Here is a 24,490-nt window from a genome sequence, read left to right as displayed (position 1 = left end):
CAAATGGATGATTAACCCCTTAATGCAAAAAACAGATAAAAAAAACGACATAGACGTTTTTTTAAAAACAGACACAACAAAACTGCCACAGAAGAGCTGTGGATTACCTTCCCTAAAAACGATTTTGGAAATGTCCTGTAGTATTCATGGGACTGCTGAGGGAATCTGGATAATTCATTTTGTAATTTTAACTGCGCAAAAAAGCGCTAAATTAGGCCCCTCCCACTCATATTACAACAGTGGGAAGCTTCAGTTAACTGTTTCTATGCAAAATTTAAGCCAGCCATGTGGAAAAAACTTAGGCCCCAATAAGTTTTATCACCAAACATATGTTAAAAAACGATTAAACATGCCAGCAAACGTTTTAAAACACATTTTTACAAGAGTATGTATCTCTATTAATAAGCCTGATACCAGTCGCTTTTACTGCATTTAAGGCTATACCAACATTACAGTGTTATCACCAATGTACGTTAAAAAACGATTAAACATGCCAGCAAACGTTTTAAAACACATTTTTATAAGAGTATGTATCTCTATTAATAAGCCTGATACCAGTCGCTATCGCTGCATTTAAGGCTTTACTTACATTACTTCGGTATCAGCAGTATTTTCTTAGTCAATTCCATTCCTAGAAAAATATTTTACTGCACATACCTTATCTGCAGGAAAACCTGCACGCCATTCCCCCTCTGAAGTACCTCACTCCTCAGAATGTGTGAGAACAGCAAATGGATCTCAGTTACGTCTGCTAAGATCATAGAAAAACGCAGGCAGATTCTTCTTCCAAATACTGCCTGAGATAAACAGCACACTCCGGTGCCATTTAAAAATAACAAACTTTTGATTGAAGAATAAACTAAGTATAAATCACCACAGACTCTCACGACCTCCTATCTATGTTGAGGCTTGCAAGAGAATGACTGGATATGGCAGTTAGGGGAGGAGCTATATAGCAGCTTTGCTGTGGGTGGACTCTTGCAACTTCCTGTTGGGAAGGAGAATATATTCCATAAGTAATGGATGATCCGTGGACTGGATACACTTAACAAGAGAAATTAAAAATCACATTTTATTTTGATGGATCTTGTCTTTTAACAAATGATTTCCGAAATTCTGCACATCATTTTCTATTTAGTTTTCATTTTGTACATCTGTGAAGGTATTGACTTTTATGATTTTCTTTTCTTTGACAATGTTATTTTTTTTTCTTGCATGAAATACTTGTTTTTCTCACTTGCATATAAAATTTACTTGTAATTTATTTATTTTTTTAAATATAAATAATATTACTGCGCTAGATATTTGAATTATACTTTTATTTCCTATGGGATATTTAAAGTTGATCAGATTGATCATAGTTGTTATGCAGTCAGCAATCTCAGTAAGTTATTTATGTTTAATATCATTTCAATCTTTGGTTGTACCAGGAAAAAAAGAAAAAAATTTAATTTAATTTTTGTTTTTTATTAATATGAGTATGAATTACAAAATGGCTGGACTGGCGCAAAGTGTAATAATCAATGTCAATTCTATAATATATAGCATTCTTTTATGTCTGTGACCTTTATTTAAGCTTGCCAATGACTTTTACTTGAACTTCCAATGTATTTTCTCAGTTGACGTATTGTGCTAATGGAAAACACACATTTGAAGTCATCCTTGTAATTTATTGCAGAAACAATCAATTAACAATCAATTTCCCTACGCTGTCAGCGGGTCCCTAACCTGAATTAGTTAGCGAGAGACAAAAATAACAATATAATTATAAATTACAAAGAGCCAGACCTTTTCAAAGTATTTGATTTCATATTCAAGGATGATACCATTGGGTCGGTCGGGTTCTTGCCAGGATAAAGAAATGCTGTTTTTGGCAATCTTCCCCTTCTTTACAACGGAGATGGGGGATGGAGCTACAGAGAGAGAGAGAAATAAAATATGACAGTTAGTAGAAAAACATTTTCTCTTTTACATGTCTATGGTTAAACCTACAATTAAATTCTTTAGTAGAAAAAAATATATTATATATTATATATATATATATATATATATATATATCATTGTAAATTTGCTGTTATCCACAAGTAAAGTATGTCTGCTTCAAAGACGCACTATCATAGCCTAACAATGGGCCAGATTACGAGTGCAGTATATATGTATTTACAGACATATATACACATATAAACACATAAATACATATATACACATATATAGACATATATAAAAATGCATTGGAGCCCTTTGCAGTTAAGTAGATGAAATACAAGTAAAAGCATATTAATGCAATATTCATTTTTAATAAAGTGTTATAATGTGTATTTACAGTAAATATTTCCCATTCCAATGTTATGCACATAGCAGAATAAGTTCTATGTATTTATAAATAGATATTCCTATATATATATATATATATATATATCTGTATGTATCTATACCTATATATATAATCATCTAAATATATATATAAATATATATATAGGTATAGGTATATATTTTACTAAAATATCATCAGATATATGTAGAAATATGTATTTATGAATAAAGAGAACATATTCTTCTATGTGAAGCAGTTAACGCTCTAGCGGGAGCGCTAAATATCTTTCCACTTGTAATCTGGCCCAATATAAATAACAGCAAGATTGAAAATGAAATGTTGTTATTCTATAATATTAAAAAAATAAGAAAAAATATTTTTTTTTCCAAAAAAAGATGTCTACAGGAAATGAGCTCCTGTTGCCATTTTTGTTTTTGCACCATTCCATAGCCAATGATTTTCAAAGTTGAGCAACAGTAACAGTGAGTGACCAATAAGATGTCATCATGGGTGCAGGGTACATCTATACATTTAATGATTATATCAAAAATGAATCACATAATAATTAGCCAATTAGTAAATATTGAGCTTACATAATTCCTAGGATATATTGAAACAGCAACCACTTTGAAAATCCCTCTAGATTACAATGTTTGCTTCTATGCTTAAATAGATTTGGTAGACAATTACTTAATTGTTACCAGTACACTGAGTTTTCTATTACTTCAGAAAGTAAATGCTATATTTAAAGGGATACTAAAACCAATTTTTTTTCTGTAATGATTCAGATTTGTGATTGGCTGATGGAGGGGGAAGGAAAACTGAACTAATTTTGAAATTTGTAAAGAAAAAAAAAATCTACTGCTCATATGAAAGTGCTTTTGCATTGTCTTTTTTATAATTCAGTTGTTGAGTATGCAAATATACTGTATTTCATGGTCACTCAACCTAAGAAAGACTGGCAAAGTTATCAGCTATATAAGAATATTAAGCAAGATGGATCTTATTCTTTACAGTAACTAATTAAAAGGACATAAACAGATGGATTAGAATTGTGGTATTTTTAAGTAATTTTAACTACAATATTCAAATAATATTTATGTTTTGTTTGCATCAACACAAAACACACTGGCTACTTGGTTATTTGAGATCAGAAATAAAAGCTGTCATCAGATATTTCAAAGTTATAATTATACAGTTTCATATCAGAACAAAAAACAAACCTAAAACAAAAAAAAACCCCATCAAATATACCAGTTATTTCCTGACTCTTATGCAAATCCACTTCCTAAATTTAATAAACACCAACTCATGAAAGTATATCCCAATATGGTAAAGCATGGATAAATTGAACACAAATTGAAATCTTAAATCAAATTGAGAATTAGAAGTGAAATGCAGACTTTTCTAAAAAAATAAATAAATAAGCTTTTTCACTACATTCTATCTAATATTCATCGATTTTCTTTTAAATAGTATTTGTTGTTTGTTTCAAGGGACATGAAACCCACATAATTCATTTCATGATTTAGAAAGAGCATGTCATTTTAAACAAGTTTCTAAATTACTTTTATTTTCTAATTTGCTTCATTCTTTAAATCTCCTTTGCTGAAAAGCATATCAGGATAGGCTCAGTAGCTGCTGATTGGTGGCTGCACATAGTTTCCTCGTTTGATTGGCTCACCCATGTGCATTGCTATTTCTTCAATAAAGGATTTCTAAAGAATTAAGCAAATTAGATAATAGAAGTAAATTGGAATGCTGTTTAGAATTGTTTTCTCTATATGAATCATGAAAGAAAAAAATTGGGTTTAATGTCCCTTTGACTTTTGCTAATCCCTGTAATCCATCTATCTATCTATTTAACTATCTATCTATCTGAGATCCAGTTACTTTAAGCCCTGTTAGCCTTCCCGGGACTAACAGAAAGTAAATGCTTTATTTCTTTATTTCATTTCTTTCTGCCTGTATTTTTCTTTAGAGAAAACCTTTTACTACATGATAGCTAATATATATATATATATATATATATATATATATATATATATATACTGTATATAGCAGTATCACAAAGGATACATTTAGCTGTAACACAAAAGAAAACTGCAGCATGTATGGCTTCAATCAATTAAGATTTCCATGTTTCGTGTTGCCATTGCTGTAGATACCAATTAAGGTGACACAAAACCTGAGGAAACAATTAAACATAACAAATTCAATTGGTTTCCCTCTTCCAATACACTTTTTAATAATATAAAATAATATACATCAAATAAAATAAAATGTTTTCTGAAGAATGTGCCAGTGATACTGCAACCTAAGAGAGTATAATAAAGTTATTAATATTCTTATTTACAAAACACAAGCATTTTTTAGGACACTATTGAAACAGAAAGAGGTATCCAAACTATTATAAATATTGTGATATAGTTAAAATGTTGGTATCATGATTTTATATATAAGTACATATATACAGTATATACAGGGAGTGCAGAATTATTAGGCAAGTTGTATTTTTGAGGATTCATTTTATTATTGAACAACAACCATGTTCTCAATGAACCCAAAAAACTCATTAATATCAAAGCTGAATAGTTTTGGAAGTAGTTTTTAGTTTGTTTTTAGTTATAGCTATTTTAGGGGGATATCTGTGTGTGCAGGTGACTATTACTGTGCATAATTATTAAGCAACTTAACAAAAAACAAATATATACCCATTTCAATTATTTATTTTTACCAGTGAAACCAATATAACATCTCAACATTCACAAATATACATTTCTGACATTCAAAAACAAAACAAAAACAAATCAGTGACCAATATAGCCACCTTTCTTTGCAAGGACACTCAAAAGCCTGCCATCCATGGATTCTGTCAGTGTTTTGATCTGTTCACCATCAACATTGCGTGCAGCAGCAACCACAGCCTCCCAGACACTGTTCAGAGAGGTGTACTGTTTTTCCTCCTTGTAAATCTCACATTTGATGATGGACCACAGGTTCTCAATGGGGTTCAGATCAGGTGAACAAGGAGGCCATGTCATTAGATTTTCTTCTTTTATACCCTTTCTTGCAAGCCACGCTGTGGAGTACTTGGACGCGTGTGATGGAGCATTGTCCTGCATGAAAATCATGTTTTTCTTGAAGGATGCAGACTTCTTCCTGTACCACTGCTTGAAGAAGGTGTCTTCCAGAAACTGACAGTAGGACTGGGAGTTGAGCTTGACTCCATCCTCAACCCGAAAAGGCCCCACAAGCTCATCTTTGATGATACCAGCCCAAACCAGTACTCCACCTCCACCTTGCTGGCGTCTGAGTCGGACTGGAGCTCTCTGCCCTTTACCAATCCAGCCACGGGCCCATCCATCTGGCCCATCAAGACTCACTCTCATTTCATCAGTCCATAAAACCTTAGAAAAATCAGTCTTGAGATATTTCTTGGCCCAGTCTTGACGTTTCAGCTTGTGTGTCTTGTTCAGTGGTGGTCGTCTTTCAGCCTTTCTTACCTTGGCCATGTCTCTGAGTACCTTGTGCTTTTGGGCACTCCAGTGATGTTGCAGCTCTGAAATATGGCCAAACTGGTGGCAAGTGGCATCTTGGCAGCTGCACGCTTGACTTTTCTCAGTTCATGGGCAGTTATTTTGCACCTTGGTTTTTCCACACGCTTCTTGCGACCCTGTTGACTATTTTGAATGAAACGCTTGATTGTTCGATGATCACGCTTCAGAAGCTTTGCAATTTTAAGAGTGCTGCATCCCTCTGCAAGATATCTCACTATTTTTGACTTTTCTGAGCCTGTCAAGTCCTTCTTTTGACCCATTTTGCCAAAGGAAAGGAAGTTGCCTGATAATTATGCACACCTGATATAGGGTGTTGATGTCATTAGACCACACCCCTTCTCATTACAGAGATGCACATCACCTAATATGCTTAATTGGTAGTAGGCTTTCGAGCCTATACAGCTTGGAGTAAGACAACATGCATAAAGAGGATGATGTGGTCAAAATACTCATTTGCCTAATAATTCTGCACTCCCTGTATATATATATATATATATATATATATATATATACATATAAATGGAGAGAGTGGGATCCGCACTGTCACTATCCAGTTTGTTGGAACAATCTTTAGCATATAGGTCCGGTGCAACACCTGGGAGGACCACCCTTGACGTCCAGGTTGTAACATATCACAAAAGTACAAGAATGCACACGGTTTCAAAGGCTATACCTTTTATATTGACGAGCAACGTTTCGGGGGACCTGCCCCTTTCTCAAGCTAATCACTAATGCACATAATGACAAGCCTTTTATAGGTGCATAGTAAAACAGGTGACCAATTACAAAACATGGGAGTGGTTTACAGGTTTGACATCACCTGTTTTACTATGGGCCTATAAAAGGCTTGTCAATTGCATTAGTGATTAGCTTGAGAAAGGGGTAGGTGCCCCGAAATGTTGCTCGTCAATAAAAGGTATAGCCTTTGAAACCGTGTGCCACCTTGTTCTTTTGTGATATTTATTATAGCAAGAATGCCCCTTCTTCAGACTAGTATACACAGATATAGAGGAATATCTATTTAAAGGGACAGTCAACATAGTTGTTGTTTAAAAATAAAGATAATCCCTTTATTACCCATTCCCCAGTTTTGCATAATGAACACAGTTATAATAATACACTTTTTACCTCTGTGATTTCCTTGTATCTAAGCCTCTGCAAACTGCCCCCTTATTTCAGTTCTTTTGACCAATCAGTGCTCACTCCAGGGTAACTTCACGTGCATGAGCTCAATGTTATCTATATGAAACACATGAACTAATGCCCTCTAGTGGTCAAAATGCATTCAGTTTAGAGGCAGTCTTCAAGGTCTAAGAAATTAGCATATGAAACTCCTAGGTTTAGCTTTCAACTAAGAATACCAAGAGTACAAAGCAAAATTGGTGATAAAAGTAAATTGGAAAGTTGTTTAAAATTGCATTCCCTATTTAAATCATGAACATTTTTTTTGGACTTGACCGTCCCTTTAAAGATACTTAGTACATATTCCACTACGTGAATAACATTGGAATGTTACATATTTACAGTAAATATACAGTATAACACTTTCTTAAATATGAATATTGCATAAGTAAGGGCTCCAATCCACTTCTATATAGGTCTATATACACTGTCAGAAAAAAATGTGCAAAAATTGTACCTTTAGGGGTACAACAGCTTGTCACTGGGGCAGTACCCTCAAAGGTACACCTACTGTACCCTTTAACATGGGAACATATTGGTACCCTTGTATATTGTACCTTTCAAAGGCAAATATGTAGATTTGGTAAATAAATCGACCCTCGCTGCTATGGAACCATAATGTACCCTTAAAAACGGCACAAATTTGGCCTTTTAAGGGTACTGCCCCAGTGATAAGCCTTTTGTATCTTATGGTGGCACATTTGTACTTAACACAGCATATTAAAGTGATACTGACCTTACTCCCAAGGGACTTTTACTACATGTTAAACACATAGACTTGCAGGGTTATTTACTCTAACAAAGCAGAGCAGGTTAGCTTTGCACTACAATATCCATTTAATTTGAAATATCAGTTCAATAAAGAAAATCACAATAAATATATTTCTTTAAATAGAATGTCTATAATTTGCCAATACAAAGGTGGATAACCCTGTTTTAAACATCACATAACATAGTGTTATTATTTTTATAACAAAATATTACTTTATCATATGTTCCTCATCCACTACTCATTAGTACTGAGAATTTGTAAATCTTGCCATTTGGGATTTTAGGGGCAAAATAGAAAAAAAAAACACTTTACTTTAAACATTATTCATCTTTTTGCAAGAAACTAAACATATGCAGATTCCCACTAATCCTATATATAAATCCTCCTAATAGTATAGACCACAGTGACCTAAATACATTGTACTTTGTTATGATTTTTTTACTGGAAGGATTTGTATTATTCCCTTTAGCTTCTCCTTATCTAAAGACAATTTAAGCATAATGTGCTGAATAGAAATTCTGACAGAGCAGGGAAGTATTTAATCAACTGTAATCTCTTATTAAGGAGCCCATTACATTAGTGTTTAAATGTATTAAAGGGCAGTCATTTCTTTGCTAAATTGAAATGTATAACTGTTAAAACATACATCTCAACAAAAAAATAAAGTCAATACTAAACACTATGGAGGGCCATAATCTTTTGGATTCCTGGAAGGCACTACACGGGACTACCACTGACCATACCTTTTATTCTGCAGCTCACCACAAATATTTTAGACTAGATTATATTTTTTGTAAATCAGACACTTCTAACGAATGTGAGGTCCTCCTCCATTTCTCGCTGTGTATGGTCTGACCACTCCATAGTTGAGCTGAGAGTCGAAGGGCTCCTCCCGCCCAATTCCATGAAAAGTTGGACCTACGACCCCACACTTATGAAAAACCCACTTCACAGGGAGACAATAATGAGGAACGCGCTAGAATTTTGGGACATTAACACTGACACAGTAGACAACCCTATTCAGGTTTGGGCGGCCCACAAATCCGTTATAAGGGGCTTACTGATCCAGATTAAGTCACAGACCAAACGCAAGGCAAAAGAACAATTCAACACCCTTCAGGCAGAAATAGTAAATCTAGAAAAGAGGCACAAGCTGACAGGGTCTGCTAGCACATACAAAACCTTACAGGACAAACGCCAGGCTTTAGACTCCATACTTAATGACCAATCAGTGAAGGCTGGGTTGCGGTTACAATCTAAATACTTTGTGTACGCAAATAGGCCAGACAAGTTCCTGGCGAATAAAATTAGAAACAAAATCAAAGACATCTCCATTCCCTCACTCAACAACTCTGATGGGATAATGACTTCTAAACCAATAGATATAGTCAATACCTTTGCAAAATATTACGGCTTATTATATGACGGGAAAAAAGTAAATAAAACAGAGCAAACGCAAATTTTACGTGAAAAATTCCTAGCAGAGGCGGATATGCCTAAGATAGCCCAATCAGAACTAGACACCCTTAACACAGATATTACGACCAAAATGTCCTACTAGATTTGAAGCCGGGGAAGGCAGCCGGCCCTGATGGCTTCCCTGCAGACTATTATAAATTATTCAAATCTTCTCTGGTCCCTCAATTAGTCAAGTTCTGTAACCACATACTCCAAGGTTACCCCATTCCACCTGAACTATTAGAGGCTAAAATTATAGTTCTTCCCAAACCAGGTAAAGACAAGACATCATGCCACAACTATAGGCCAATATCTCTGATCAATCAAGATCTGAAAATCTTTACAAAAATATTAGCCAATCGCCTTAAACATCTTCTTCCCAAAATAATCCACCCGGACCAGGTGGGCTATATTAAAAACAGAGAAGCCCCCCAACAACATTAGACGAATGGTGGCACTGCTAGATTACCTACACGAGACAAAGACGCCTTCTCTGCTGCTCTCTTTGGACGCAGAGAAGGCGTTTGACAGAGTCGACTGGGACTTTATGCACGCGGTATTATCTGTGATGGTATTAAAGGTCCATTTCTAGATGCAGTCAAAAATATATATTCCTTCCCCTCAGTGAGAGTTATGGCAATGGGCCACCAGTCTGATAGCTTTGCGGTACTTAATGGCACACATCAGGGTTGTCCATTGTCCCCGCTACTGTTCGCTCTGTGTATAGAGCCTTTGGCTCAGCACATTAGAAACTCCCCGGATATCACAGGGGTCACCATAAAGCAAGGCGAGTACAAGCTCACTCTATTCGCAGATGACATCCTTTTATCTTTATCCAGACCTTTGATCACTTTACCAAATTTACATAAAATCCTAGAGGTATTCTCCAATGTTTCCGGATACAAGGTTAATCTGGAGAAATGCGAAGCTCTGCCCATAGAGCTCCCGACTCAGACTAAAAAGCTTATAGAACTCAATTTTGAATTTAAATGGGCCCTGAACCATTTAAAATATTTAGGGATTAACCTTACCAGTCGCTCATCAGAATTGTATCAGGCCAATTACCCCCCAATATATAAGTCCATTAAGCAAGACTTAAACAACTGGCACAAATCTTGGTTTTGAAGGCTATCAGCGATTAAGATGTCAGTACTACCACGGATATTATATTTATTTTGCACCCTGCCAATTAAGGTCCCAACACAAGATCTGGAAGACCTACAAAAAAGCACTGACAGTTTTATAAGGGGCAATAAAAGAGCTAGAATCGCTTCAAACATTCTTAGTAGACATAGAAGGTTGGGGGGGTCGGGCCCCAAATTTTAAGCATTACTACCAGGCGGCTAGACTCGCACAAACCACTCTACTCAACACTATAGAAGAGGAGATAATCTGGACTAAACTGGAATCAGATATTACAGAAAATGACTCACGTGAACTAATCTTGTGGGCCCCAAAGCAACACACAGCCAAAACCCCCCAAAAATTTCCAATCACAGACTTCATGACTGACCAGTGGTCCAGACTGACTTTATCTCTCAAATTACTACCCTTTAGATCCATAAAAACTCTGCTTAGATGCATATTAAAACCAGAACATAAACTGACTATTCGGAAGTGGGAAAATAGAGGACTCTATAGGATAGCTGACCTAATAGACAGGGGTAAATTACTCACCTTTACTCAATTACAAGACAAGCTACACCCAGTAAAACTCCAATGGTTCTCATATCTACAGATCACCTCTACTCTACTTCACTTCTTCCCCCTGGGATTGGGAGGTCCCATTACCACATTAGAAGCTATTTGTAGTTCACCTCTAGGCCCAAGAAAGCTATAACTAACATTTACCAAACAATTCAAGCAGTAGGGGCGAACTCCAAAACTCCTCTACAAGTCAAGTGGGAACGAGACCTCAACTTCGAAATTGAAGTAGGGCAATGGCATTTTTATACTATATAACACGGGCAGGGGCCTGCACAGTGCAGATCTGCTCGAAAGTTGTATTAAAACCAGCTTTCGTTGGTATCTAACACCCTTAATTACATCCCACGTTGCAAAAAATGGCTCCAAACTCTGTTATAGGGGTTGCGGAGAGGAGGGTGCACAGTGCAGATCTGCTCGAAAGTTGTATTAAAACCAGCTTTCGTTGGTATCTAACACCCTTAATTACATCCCACGTTGCAAAAAATGGCTACAAACTCTGTTATAGGGGTTGCGGAGAGGAGGGTAGCTATAGACACATGTGGTGGGACTGCCCCCACTCAAATAACACGTGGTCCCAGTTATTTCAACTCTTAAGCACAATTTTTAACTGCACCATTAGGTTAACCATAGATCAGGCATTATTACATACCAGACTCAGATAATTTAACAAATACATAAACCAATTCATCAGACTAGCTTGTACAGCTACAAGAGTATGCATAGCACGCCACTGGAAGGTGGGGGCCCCATCCTGGGGAGAAGTCGTTTTAAAGATTAAACATTACTACAACATGTCAGCACAAGCAGCTATCCTACAAGATACGCAGGAAACCTTTCAAAAGGTATGGTATTATTGGATTATGCATGATGTACCACAGTCTAGAGCCCAGAGACATTGAGACATCTACATGTCCGATTTAGTAAGGTTTATAATCATGGGGTCCCCCGTGTCTCATTAAGTCGCAACCGTGGTTAAACCAACAATAATAGATGGGAGGTTAGAGTCAAAACCAGTCCTTCCCTTATTATCCTTCCCTTCCCCCTTTACCCAACTCTCTTTTCTCTCCTTATTCATCTTCCTTCATTACCCTTTATTTTTCTTATTTCTTTTCCCCTTTTTTCTCTTCTTAATGATAGCAAAACTCTGCTATTCAGGTTACATTCATAATGCATGGTTTTAACAGGTGGAGGTACATGCTCTCTTCATTTCTATGATGCTACCTTATAGGTATTTTGGAGGTCTTCAGTAAGTTAAATTCATATGAGCCCTTTTTTGTTCCAAGGGCGCTGATTTCAGCTAAAATGATGAAGACCTAATATTTGTTTGTTACGATTGTTCTCCTACACTTTTTGTAAAAATACAAAAAATGTCAATAAAAACCATTTCAACATAAAACATACATCTCAATTCTAAACAATGCTACCTTTGAATTCAAGTTTTTTGGGGACATGTCAATAAAGCTTATGCTGTAGTTAGTGAGGGATTAAATGAACACTAAAGTCAAAATTAAACTTTTATTATTCAGACAGAGAATGCCGCTTTATGCACATTTCTAATTTACTTCCATTATTAAACTGCTCAAGGTATTTTTATATGCACACTTCCTGGAGAAACAGCTCCTACTGGGCATGTGCAAAAGTTCACAGTGTATATGTATATGAGTCTGTGATTGGCTGATGCCTGTCACATGATACTGGGGGCTGGTTTATTGAAGGAAATTTTGAAATTTGTCTAAAAAAAATTCAGAGTAAGTGCTATTACATTGTGTTTTTATTATGCATTTGTTGATTTTACATTTCTACTATATTTAACCCCTTCATGCTGTTAGGACGTTCCATGCAGCCCTAACTGTGCTAGGCTTTAACACTGTTAGGACAAAATAAAAAATCAGACTTGGGGGCGTGTCTAGCAGCGTAGGCAGACCCCCATGATCCAAACCTGGCATTAAAATCACGTGATCGTATCGACGATCGCATGATTTCCTTTTTCAAGCAAATGTTTACTTTGTAACTTCGTTCTGAAGGGGTTGATGATAATTTAACTCCTAGGGATTAGATGTGCACAAACATGCATTTTCTGTCTAATTCAACATTTAAACAGCTTTAAATGGACATTAAACCCAAAAAAATTATTTCATGATTCAGATAGAGAATACAATTTTAAACAACATCTCAATTTACTTCTATTATGTAATTTGCTTCATTCTTTAGATATCCTTTGTTGAAGGAATAGCAATGCACATAGGTGAGCCAATCACACGAGGCATCTATGTACAGCCACCAATCAGCAGCTACTAAGCCTATCTAGATATGCTTTTCAGCAAAGAATTTCAAGAGAATTAAGCAAATTAGAAGTAAATTAGAAAGTTTTATGTCCCTTTAACTATTTTTTTCATACAAGACAATCTTTAACCTTTTTAATTTCTTCTTTTTTTATATGCATAATAGATCAGTTTCCCTTTACTTGTAAGTGTATTTTAATTCATTTTCTATATCAATTACCCATATTTCACTGTGATTAATTATTAGTTCTGTACTGATGTTGAATTTCTGTTTTCTAAGATAAAAAGTTTATTCAATGTTCAGTGAAATACAACATCATCATCATAATAATAATAATAATAATAATACTGGCAGTGGCAATAATATACACAATGTTTTTAGTGAAATAAGTTACAAGGTTATAACATCAGTCATTTACTTATGTCCAGTAACTATCAGGTATGAGTGAAATCACTTCATGCTACCCCCCCGATGCGCTACCTACCTGATATGATTCTGCCACCAGATCTCTCTGAATAAAACACCTGCCTCCCGATCCCATATAGTCCTTTTGGAATGTTGGCAGGTATATAATAATATGAGTCAGAAATACAGACAGATATAAACAATACAACATTATAAAGGCTAAAACAGTCATCAAAACTTTTTGCATGATACAAATATAATATTTAAAGGGAATAAAAAACCTTGAGCTTTTTATGTAAAATATTTAATTATGCAAAATTAAACAACATTGCAATATACTTTCATTATTTATTTTGCCTCTTTTTTATATGTAATTCAGTTCAGAACATTATGGAACTTCTAATTCGCTGAGCTGAAAATACACCTTGTTGACTTCTCAAGGTAAACACTGCTACATATATTTCCATAATTGACAGAAGGTGTTTAGTCTCCCTTTAAGCCTTGCATATTTGTGTACAGCTCATACAGCAGCAGTAATGTTTACATGCATAAATGTCCTTTGGCAGATATGCACACATTAATGCTCATCGGTATGAGGCTTTTCAATGGGACGTATCATTGAACTGAAAAATAAAGCAAATTTAGTTTTGAAAAACAACATTTGTTTTGCTTTTTAAAACAATTCTTATGTACCGTATAAAGAACTTTTGCACCATTGTGATACATTTCTAATACAATTAAAAAAAAATACTTAAGTGAAAAGTTATCAAATACAGAAGTTAATGTTTTCTTCAACTTCTCATAAATCAGGTGATCTAAGTTCAAAATGAACTAATTTGCACTTAAATTGACATTGCCAATTTGTCATCCATTCACTTTACACTTACAAGTTGCTAGACCAAACAGCATTATAATTCCCTGACGGTTATTTAAAACAACATTCAAGAATACTTTGAAATGTAACTTACTTATAGTTATTTGTATGTTTTTTTTATTTTTTTATTCCATCCCAGATAAAGAAATGGGTAACACGATATTAGGGAAAAAAGATAAACCCTGTAATTTTACCCCATTGAGCGGTCTTTAAAAGAAGTGTTAAACTGTAACCGTGAGATAAAGACCAATTAAGTATATCAAATCGATCCCAAAGGTATTGCTAGGATGAATCTTCTGTATCCGGAGCACATCTGCGTTACAATGCGACGCACTAAAAGGGAGAGGTAAAAGTATTTTCGAGTATTCTTTCTCAAACAAAATGTAATTTAATCTCAGCATCCGCACAAAGGCTGCAATCATTCCATCTTAAAAGTCTGCAACTGGATACAACACTGTATGATTTGAAAGAAAAGAGCAATTGCACAGATACCTGTTTTTAAAGGTCACTTATTCCGCAAGGGCAACTTTCTCAGAATAGAAAAGAAAAAGTGCTGCAAAAGGACAAATGTAATAACAAAATCATTTAAACTGTGTTTAGTGCATTCCTAAAACGATGTGTTAAAATGCCATTCAATTTATGACATTTATATGATGTGCATAAAAGCAACTGCAGAACAATTGATATAGTTACTGGGCTAAATTCAAAGATGCTCGTTATTCAGTTGACGGGTCTTGTTGTTCAGGTAACTGCATAATCAAAATCAATTGAAGCTCATTTCACTTATCTTTTTAGCCAATCATTAGTGAGCATTCCTGTCATTAATATATAGTTGTGTTAAAGGGATATAAAACCCAAAAAATAGTATACAGACAGAGTATAAAGTTTACTTCTATTTTCAAATTTGCTTCATTCCCATGATATTATAGAGCAGATTTATCAAGCTCCGTAAGGAGCTTCATGTCCCTTGTTTCCGGCGAGCCTTCAGGCACAGCAAATGCGAATTGCTAAAAACACAGACCCCACCCCAAAAAAAACCAATACAACAGCAACAGTTTGGGAACACTTTTGCAAATCAGATCTGAAATGCATGCAATTGTTAAATATTTGCATATTGTTTTTATTTGTTAAAACAGTCTCTCTAGATAAAACAGTATTTGTCTAAGCAATCTCGAAGATGCAAAAAAAAATGCTGACTGTGGGAGTTCCAGTGCATTCTCAAGGAATGGTCGGATTTTTCACAATGCAGCATGCAAGATTTAGAACAGTGTTTTTCAACCGCGGTCCTCAAGTAGCCCCAACTGGTCAGGTTTTAATTATAGCTGAACTAGAGCACAGGTGAAATAATCAGCTGATCAGTAACCATGGTAACTAACCTGCTCTCACCCATTAGCTGATTATTTCACCTGTGCTCTAGTTCAGCTATAATACAAACCTGGCCTGTTAGGGGTAAGTGAGTGTCGTGGTTGAGAAACACTGATTTAGAAGACATGATTGCCTATGTAAAGTATCATGTGATCATGTCTTACAGTATCAAAAAAGATGCACTGCACATGTGCTTCCTCTAGGGTTGCCACCCGTCCCTTAAAATACAGAACACTTATGTGTTACACATGTTGCAGGGTGTGCAGGGAGGAATATGAATAGTGCTGTCCAGAAACACAATGCATGTTCTTACCTGCACACCCTACAGCATGTGTAACTCATAAGTGTCCAGGAAAACATGGCTGAGGTGGCAACCATAGCTTCCTCTGAGGCAATAGGGTACGTTATGCTTAAAGGGACACTGAACCCAAAAAAATTCTTTCATGATTCAGATAGAGCATGACATTTTAAGCAACTTTCTAATTTACTCCTATTATCACATTTTCTTCATTATCTAGGTATCTTTATTTGAAATGCAAGAATGTAAGTTTAGATGCCGGCCCATTTTTTGGTGAACAACCTGGGTTGTCCTTGCTGATTGGTGGATAAATTGATCTACCAATAAAAAAAGTGCTGTCCAGAGTCTGAACCAAAAAAAGCTTAGATGCCTTCTTTTTCAAGTACAGATAGAAAGAGAATGAAGAGAAATTGATAATAGGACTAAATTAGAAAGTTGCTTAAACTTGCATGCTCTACCTGAATCACAAAAGAAACAATTTGGGTTCAGTGTCCCTTTAAGATATGGATAAACAAAAAAATGCATGTTTTAAATGCTTCCCTGTACTGCAGTTCTACTAGCATATTAGAAGAGATGCATTAAACTTTGAATTTATAATTTTAAACTAGCAGGGAATACGTCTGTCCATCAACACATGCTGCTGTACAGACCCACACAGGCTAATAGGGAGAGCTCCCAAAACTGTATTGGTGGTCAAAAACAGACCTCCACCAGTATGACATATTCATGTAGGTTTATCAAGTGCAGAACCAGGGTCGGTTCCAGAACGAATGAAATGGGGGGCATTTTTTTTTCACGAGGGGGCACGCATTTACAAAGCATGTATGAGAGTCAAAATAAGAGCAGACCTACATATTCTGCAGGAAAGTGTAGCTTCTGGCTGGATTATCCCCCACTATTAACTTTCAGAGAATATGTGCATAATCACTAGGTAAAATAATAAAGTCTAACTCCTATGCAGTGCACTAAAACAAAGCCATTAAACTTGAGACCCCCAGTGCAATAGCTCTTTAAAAACAATTCACCCCTTAATCACCATGATCCAAAACCCTTAAACTCATTCTCAAATCTCAATCATGTCCCCTAAACAGCCATGCACCCCAAACCCCCCAATGCAATTAACCCCTTTGTTTGCAATAGCAGTAAGGATACTAGGTTTTCAGGTACTGGTAATTTTGTAGGTTTAGCTATACCTGTTTCGCAATACCTAATGGATATCAGGCTACTTAATACAATTTATGTACTGTGAACCTATAAGAATATGATTGTATCATATAAATATAAGTCTATAAATGGCTACCGGCTTCTATCAACATCTCAAAAGTGCACTGTAATCTTAGGCCTGGCTTAAGATCACAGTGCACTTTTGAGGCATTGATAGAAGCCGGTAGCCATTTATCGACTTATATTTATATGATACAATCATATTCTTATCATGGTCTATTGTTTAAGAAAATGAGTAACTTATGATAGTTAGGTAAAATTAATAGGGTTAAAGACAAGCCCAAAAAGTCTCTAACTTCCAATTCCAAATAAGAGGTTAAGACACGAAGCTCCTTGCAGATGCGTGATGTGACCTCACAGTTCGGCAGCTAACTCTGGCACTAGCATGCAGCATTACATAACAATTCATTATTTTATTTATTATTTTTAAAGCGTATGATCATATCAATATTTTTTGAGGGGGCATAGCATTCCATTTGGGTGGGCATTGTCCCCCAATGTCCCCCCTTGGAGCCGACCCTGTGCAGAACCTTTTTTTAAACACCTTGTAATCACAACAGCCTTCTACAGTCTTGCAATCAATTAACATACTAGGTGAATATGATTGTTTAGTACATTAAAGGGACAGTCAACCATAGAATTGTTATTGTTTTAAAAGGTAGATAATCCCTTTATTACTCATTCCCCAGTTTTGCATAACCAACACAGTTATATTAATGTACTTTTTACCTTTGTGATTACCTTGTATCTAGGAACCTTCTTCCAGCCCCCTGATCACATGACTGTGACTGTTTACTATCTATTGTCTTAAATGTAGCATTGTGTTGTGCTAGATCTTAAATAACTTTCTGTGCCTGAACACAGTGTTATCTATATAGCCCACGTGTACTTTCTGTCTCTTTGTGTTGAAAAGAGATTTAAAAAGAATGTGATAAGAGGCAGCCCTCAAAGGCTTAGAAATTAGCATATGAGCCTACCTATGTTTAGTTTAAACTAAGAATACCAAGAGAAAAAAGCAAATTTGATGATAAAAGTAAATTGGAAAGTCAATTAAAATTAAAAGTCCTATCTGAATAATGAAAGTTTAATTTATACTTGACTGTCCCTTTAACACCTTGTTTCCTGCAATAGTGTTTTGGCCAAACTCCTACCCACCACCCATTAGGAAGAGTGAATATAGATTTGCTTCTGGAGTAGACAAGGATAGCTATTATTTTGTCAGCAAAATCTCCATTGTTTTGATGTTCCTTATAGAAAATGTTCTAGTGTATATAAGTGCACCAGCATTTGTGAAGCTTGTATCATGTCAGCAATTATGCAAATTGAGTCCACCAAGAGTTATGTTTAAAATGCAGGTGCACAGAGCATACTTCAGTACAATTTTGAACTAGCTATAACATTTGCTAGATGCACTTTTGCTAATACATGTTTACTGCATAAAAGCTTATTTTCAAAACTGAAATGCCCCCATGTGTATTACAGTTTTGGCCAGAATTTTCTTTTGAGGGAGCTGGATGGAGGGGGAAGTATTCCCTCAATCTCAGTTCCCTTATGTCATAGAAAACCTGAAAAAAAGAGATTCAGAAAGTTCATGCAATTAATATATATATATATATATATATATATATATATATATATATATATCTCAATGTAAATATTTGCATAGGAAATTAGCACATCTAGGCAAGTATCCCCACTTGCTTTTCCCCAGAAATAACACATATACAATGTTACCAATGCACAAGAGGATTCTGGGTAAGTTATGCAAATTAGATATGCAAATTCTCAGTTTTTTGAGTGATTTCTGGTTTGCTGTCATAATCCTGTTAAAAGGATAGCTGTGTTAAAACAGTATTATTTTGAAGCAAAAAAACTGAGAATTTGCATATCTAATTTGCATAACTTACCCAGAATCCTCTTGTGCATTGGTAACATTGTATATGAGTTATTTACATTGATTTAATTTTGAGACATGGAGGATTTTAATTTCAGTTTTTTATCTCCCCCCATAATTTTATTGAATTTTAATATATATTTATATAAATAATTCCAATTTACTTCTATTATCGAATTTGCTTCGTTCCCATGATATTCTTTGTTGAATAGATACATAGGTAGGCATCTGGATGCCATCTAGTGCTCTTGCAAATGGATAATATTTTTTGCAAAGCTGCTGCCATATAGTGCCCCAGTCAAATGCATGCTCCTAAGCTTACATCCTTGTTTTTTTTAAAAAGATACAAAGAAATAAAAAATGGAAAGTTGTGTAAAATGTCTTATTCTGTCTGAATCCTTAAAGAAAAAGTTTGGGTTTCATCTCCCTTTAATGCAGGATACTAATGGAATGGCAGCTGGACTTGCATGAGCATATATGATTCTAAACTTTATTTGAAATAGTTTTTTCAGTACACAGCACAATAAAAAAAGTGTTACTAGAATTCCTAAAGTTGTATTTCAGCAACCTAAAATGCTGTTAGGTCAGAATGTAGTTCCTATTTTCCTAAAAATATATTGCAGCCCATTCTGTGAGTGAAGTGGTTAATCTTATACAGATACCATAACTTCTACACAATGCGGCTCCTGGGGAGGACATAACTAGTGGGTGGTGGATACATGCATATTATTTATACTATTATAATTATTATTAATAATAATGAGTAAAGCACCAAAACCACAGCACGAAATGCCACCCCTAATTGGCTCACTGCTCAGTAGCCACTTTATGAGGTTATGAGGCCCATTTATCAAGCTCCGAACGGAGCTTGAGGGCCGTGTTTCTGGCGAGTCTGAAGACTCGCCAGAAGCACAAGTTATGGAGCAGCGGTCTAAAGACCGCTGCTCCATAACCCTGTCCGCCTGCTCTGATGAGGCGGACAGAAATCGCCACAATTCAACCAGATTGAGTACGATCGGGTTGATTGACACCTCCCTGCTGGCGGCCCATTGGCCGCATGTCTGCAGGGGGCGGCATTGCACCAGCAGCTCTTGTGAGCTGCTGGTGCAATGCTGAATACGGAGAGCGTATTGCTCTCCGCATTCAGCGATGTCTGTCGGACCTGATCTGCACTGTCAGATCAGGTCCGACAGACATTTGATAATTCGGCCTCTGTGAGTGTAACTTTAGCTATGTGTTTAATCTCGTTGAGGAAAACTAATGCAAAAATGACATGTTCTAACAAATTAGGGGGTCAATCATAAGCCTTCAGAAAAAAAACTATTGATTTGTTTTCAACAGGAAATCACCATTACATTATATAGAGATTTTTGTAGAAAAATCATTAGATACATTTTTTTAAAGGATTTAGATTGACTCCTAGGGGCCGATTTACTAATGTGCGGGCGGACATGATTCACTGTAGAGTGAAATGCTTGTGCAATGCCGCCCCCTGCTCCTTCGCGGCCAATCGGCCACTAGCAGAGGTGTCAATCAACTCGATCGTATCGGATTGGTCTGATTGCTGTCTGCCGCCTCAGAGGTGGCAGACGAGTTAAGGAGCAGCGCTCTTATGACCACTGCTTCTTAACTTCCGCTTCAGACGGACCTGAAGTGGAGTGGATCGGAAGCAGCATCCGCTGCTTCATAAATCGACCCCCTAGAAAAGGTATTATTTGAGTTGGATTGTCCCAGTAACCTATCACTTTAAACACTAATGACTAAGCTTACCTAATTACTAAACTTTCCCAATAACCCTAAAATCTGAACAGTTAACCTAATCCCCTATCAGCTACCCTAACCATTAACTTCTAAACCTTAAAGGGATAGTCTAGTCAAAATTAAGCTTTCATGATTCAGATAGAGCATGCAATTTTAAGCAACTTTCTAATTTACTCCTATTATCACATTTTCTTCGTTCTCTTAGTATCTTTATTTGAAATGCAAGAATGTAAGTTTAGATGCTGGCCCATTTTTGGTGAACAACCTGGGTTGTTCTTGCTGATTGGTGGATAAATTCATCCACCAATAAAAAAGTGCTGTCCAGTGGCCTGAACCAAAAAAAGAAGCTTAGATGCATTTATTTCAAATAAAGATAGCAAGTGAATGAAGAGAAATTGATAATAGGAGTAAATCAGAAAGTTGCTTAAAATTGCATGCTCTATCTGAATCACGAAAAAAAAATATTTGGGTTCAGTGTCCCTTTAAAGGGATGTTACAGTCAATTATTTTTTTTCTCTTTACGCAACCCAAATGATTCTCTGCATATAAGAAAAGTGTTTTAACAGCAATTAAAACAGTTACATTATTAAAATGTTTTGCATCGGTTCGTAGTACCAAACCAGACACAATGGAAAGCTTTTTGAATGTTATTTAGCTTATTTGCTGTAGCCAGTTATGGACAACTAAAAATGAGCTGCTGCAAATATTAACCAATCAGTGTGCAACATGTAGAAGGGGTTGGGATTCTGCATTCCATACAGTAGAAAAGCTAAAACTTTCATGGATAAATTACAGGAAAAGCAGGCAAAATAAATAATAAAAGAGCATTGCAAAGTTTTTTGTTTTGTTTTGATCAAGCAAACCCGGCAGGAGTACCTTCATTATTCATGTGCGCTGACCCGATATTTCATAATTAATATTTACATAACGCTTCTTAAGGTAACTAATTCTGTATGTGCGCTAACCTGACACCGCTTTTGACCTACATTGCGCAACCCCAATCGGGTGACACATATTTTACATTCCAATGTCCTTCACATAGCGATAAGTGTTGTTTTTTTTCTTCTGCGTTCTCCATTGTAGTCTATGGGGAGATTAAGTTAATGTGGTCCTTTGATTAGTGCGCGTCGGGTTCCACTCGCTCACAAAAGTTTTACTTTTACTTGTAATACGCGCACTAACCCACATGTGCAAAAAGATTACTTCTAGCGATGTTTACGCTCGAGCAGGAGCGCTAAATAGCCAGCCACTTGTACTCAAGCCCATAGTTAGTTAAAAAGCAGCAATGCATTATTATTGGGAGATAACTGAACACATTTGGTGAGCAATTGACTAGAGACAAATGTGTGCAGCCACCAATCACATCTAGTTTCCAATAATGCATTGCTGGTCCTAAAATGTTAATGTCCCATTAACTACTCGCATGCCCAATACATCTAGCAGTTTTGATATTTCAATATATTTTGTTTGTCATTTGCTTTTGCTTTTTTACTGAATATAAAACATTTATTCTGCAGGCTATGATTCAGCTACTGTGTAGAAAAAAATACTGGCTACAATGTTAGAACATTCATCATCTAGACTGATTGCTGTATCATGTAGACTGGCAGGTTTGGCACAGAAGGACATTTCCCACACAGCCTAAGCAGGACCGGGTGATTGGTTCAGTTATTTTGCTTTGAATTTAATAACAGCCAAGGGAAGGATGCTGTGGTTCCTGTTGAAGGAAGGTACTAAACTTGAGATTAGAATAGGAAAATGGGTGGGCTACATTTTCTTTGACACATTTAGAACCTACAAGAGGACAGGGGATTTTTATTTTTATGTCAAATGCTAAAAAAGGAAATTAGTTTTATAGTTATGAATAAGCCGTTTTAAAATAGCAGAACATATTTAACAATCAAATAAAGAATAATAGCAGTGTAGTCCTTAAAGGGACATTGAAAGATACCTATGACTTTTGTGTAAAAATTATGCTTTGTCCCATGATCCCTAGAGAGACCAAAAAGCAAAATCTGTCATTTAGGTTTTCAAAATGATGCTAATTTCCTAAACCAGCTATTTGGTTTGAAGGTTACAGAATTTGCTTTTTGGCCTCTCTAGGCAATGTGGGTATAGCATCAAATTTACACAAAAGCAATGTGTTTAAGGTCCATCTAATGCATGCTTTGGCTTAAAGGGACATAAAACTGCAAAAAGAAAATGCTCTAATGTTTTAAACCATTTTTTTGCATGCATATAATTATGTGTTTAACCCTTGCATGGCTTTAAACACATAGTTAAAGTCAGCATCAGAGCAATCCACTACAGAAAGCTAGCTGAGTACATTTGGAAATCCAATAACAAGAGGCATATGTGTGTAGACTCAAAACACCAGCTAGCTCCCAGTTGTACGTTGCTGCTCCTGAGCCTACCTAGGTATGCCTTTCAACAAATAATACAAAGTAAGTTTGAGACCAAAAGTAAACGGAAAAGTCTCTTAATACTGCATCCTCTATCTGAACCATGAACGTTTCATCTTGACCTTCATGTCCCTTTAAAATGACTACCTTACTTCTCTTTGTGTTATTGAAACAAGATGTTTTTACTTTAGCCACATGTAGATGAACTTAAAGTGATCGTAAATCCTAGCGAAGGGGACTTTCAAGTCATAAAGAATAAAATACTTAATTCTGAAAGTTCCTTTATTTGTCTGCAGCATATGACACGCTGAGTGCCTCGGGCCGCCAACAGCAGAGCGCTATGATATATATATATGTATATATACATACAATATATTGAAGTGCTTTCTTAACATTGCAGTGTATATTTGCCACTAAACAAACAACAAAGGAGAGGTGGCGCTTACCAATCGTGGGGGTCCGTGCTATCAAGCTGCGTTTTCTTCAGCTTAGGCACTCAGCTTAACAATCCGGCTGTTACTCCTGGAGCCCAGTTAAACGCGCCTCCGTTTCCGGCGCACACTGCAGTCAGAGAGATCCATATGTACTTCCGGGCTTCACAGGTGTAAGGTAGTGGCAAACAATAAAGGTGTCCAATGAAAAGAAAACCAGATCACCAAATGCAGTAAGAATAAAAAGTTGAGGTTTGGGGCACACGATAAAAGCAAAAAGGAGCCTAAACTCCATCAGCACGAGGTCAGGGTCACAGCAAAAAGACTGCAGACATGTTTCGCGTGGTGCTCCACGCTTGTTCAAGCTTTTGAATATTGAGTAAATGGTAGTCCCTGAACTGGTTAATGTTTTATTTACTGAATATATTCCCTCTATGCAATAACTGTAAATTTGATTGCATTTTACACCGCTAAATGCAATCAAATAAAAAAATCGCTAACTTTTTCACAATTTTAGGTTTTTCACTGAAATTATTTACAAACAGCGTGAGCAATCATGG

The 24,490-nt window shown here is 36.0% G+C and overlaps 1 protein-coding gene across 5 annotated transcripts in view; it reads right to left on the bottom strand.

Annotated features, from left to right (window-relative positions):
• Positions 1–24,490, bottom strand: part of EPHA5 (EPH receptor A5) — a 527,031-nt gene that overhangs the window by 99,984 nt on the left and 402,557 nt on the right. For all 5 annotated transcript variants that reach the window (XM_053703271.1, XM_053703272.1, XM_053703273.1 and 2 more), the window contains one exon: positions 1,789–1,913. In XM_053703271.1, the coding sequence (XP_053559246.1) occupies positions 1,789–1,913 (125 nt within the window). The remainder of the gene's footprint in view (positions 1–1,788; positions 1,914–24,490) is intronic.

This window comes from Bombina bombina, chromosome 2 (assembly GCF_027579735.1).
Source record: "Bombina bombina isolate aBomBom1 chromosome 2, aBomBom1.pri, whole genome shotgun sequence".
NCBI lineage: Eukaryota > Metazoa > Chordata > Amphibia > Anura > Bombinatoridae > Bombina > Bombina bombina.
Note: the sequence above shows the minus strand (reverse complement) of the source record. Positions and strands in the feature narration are given on the sequence as shown.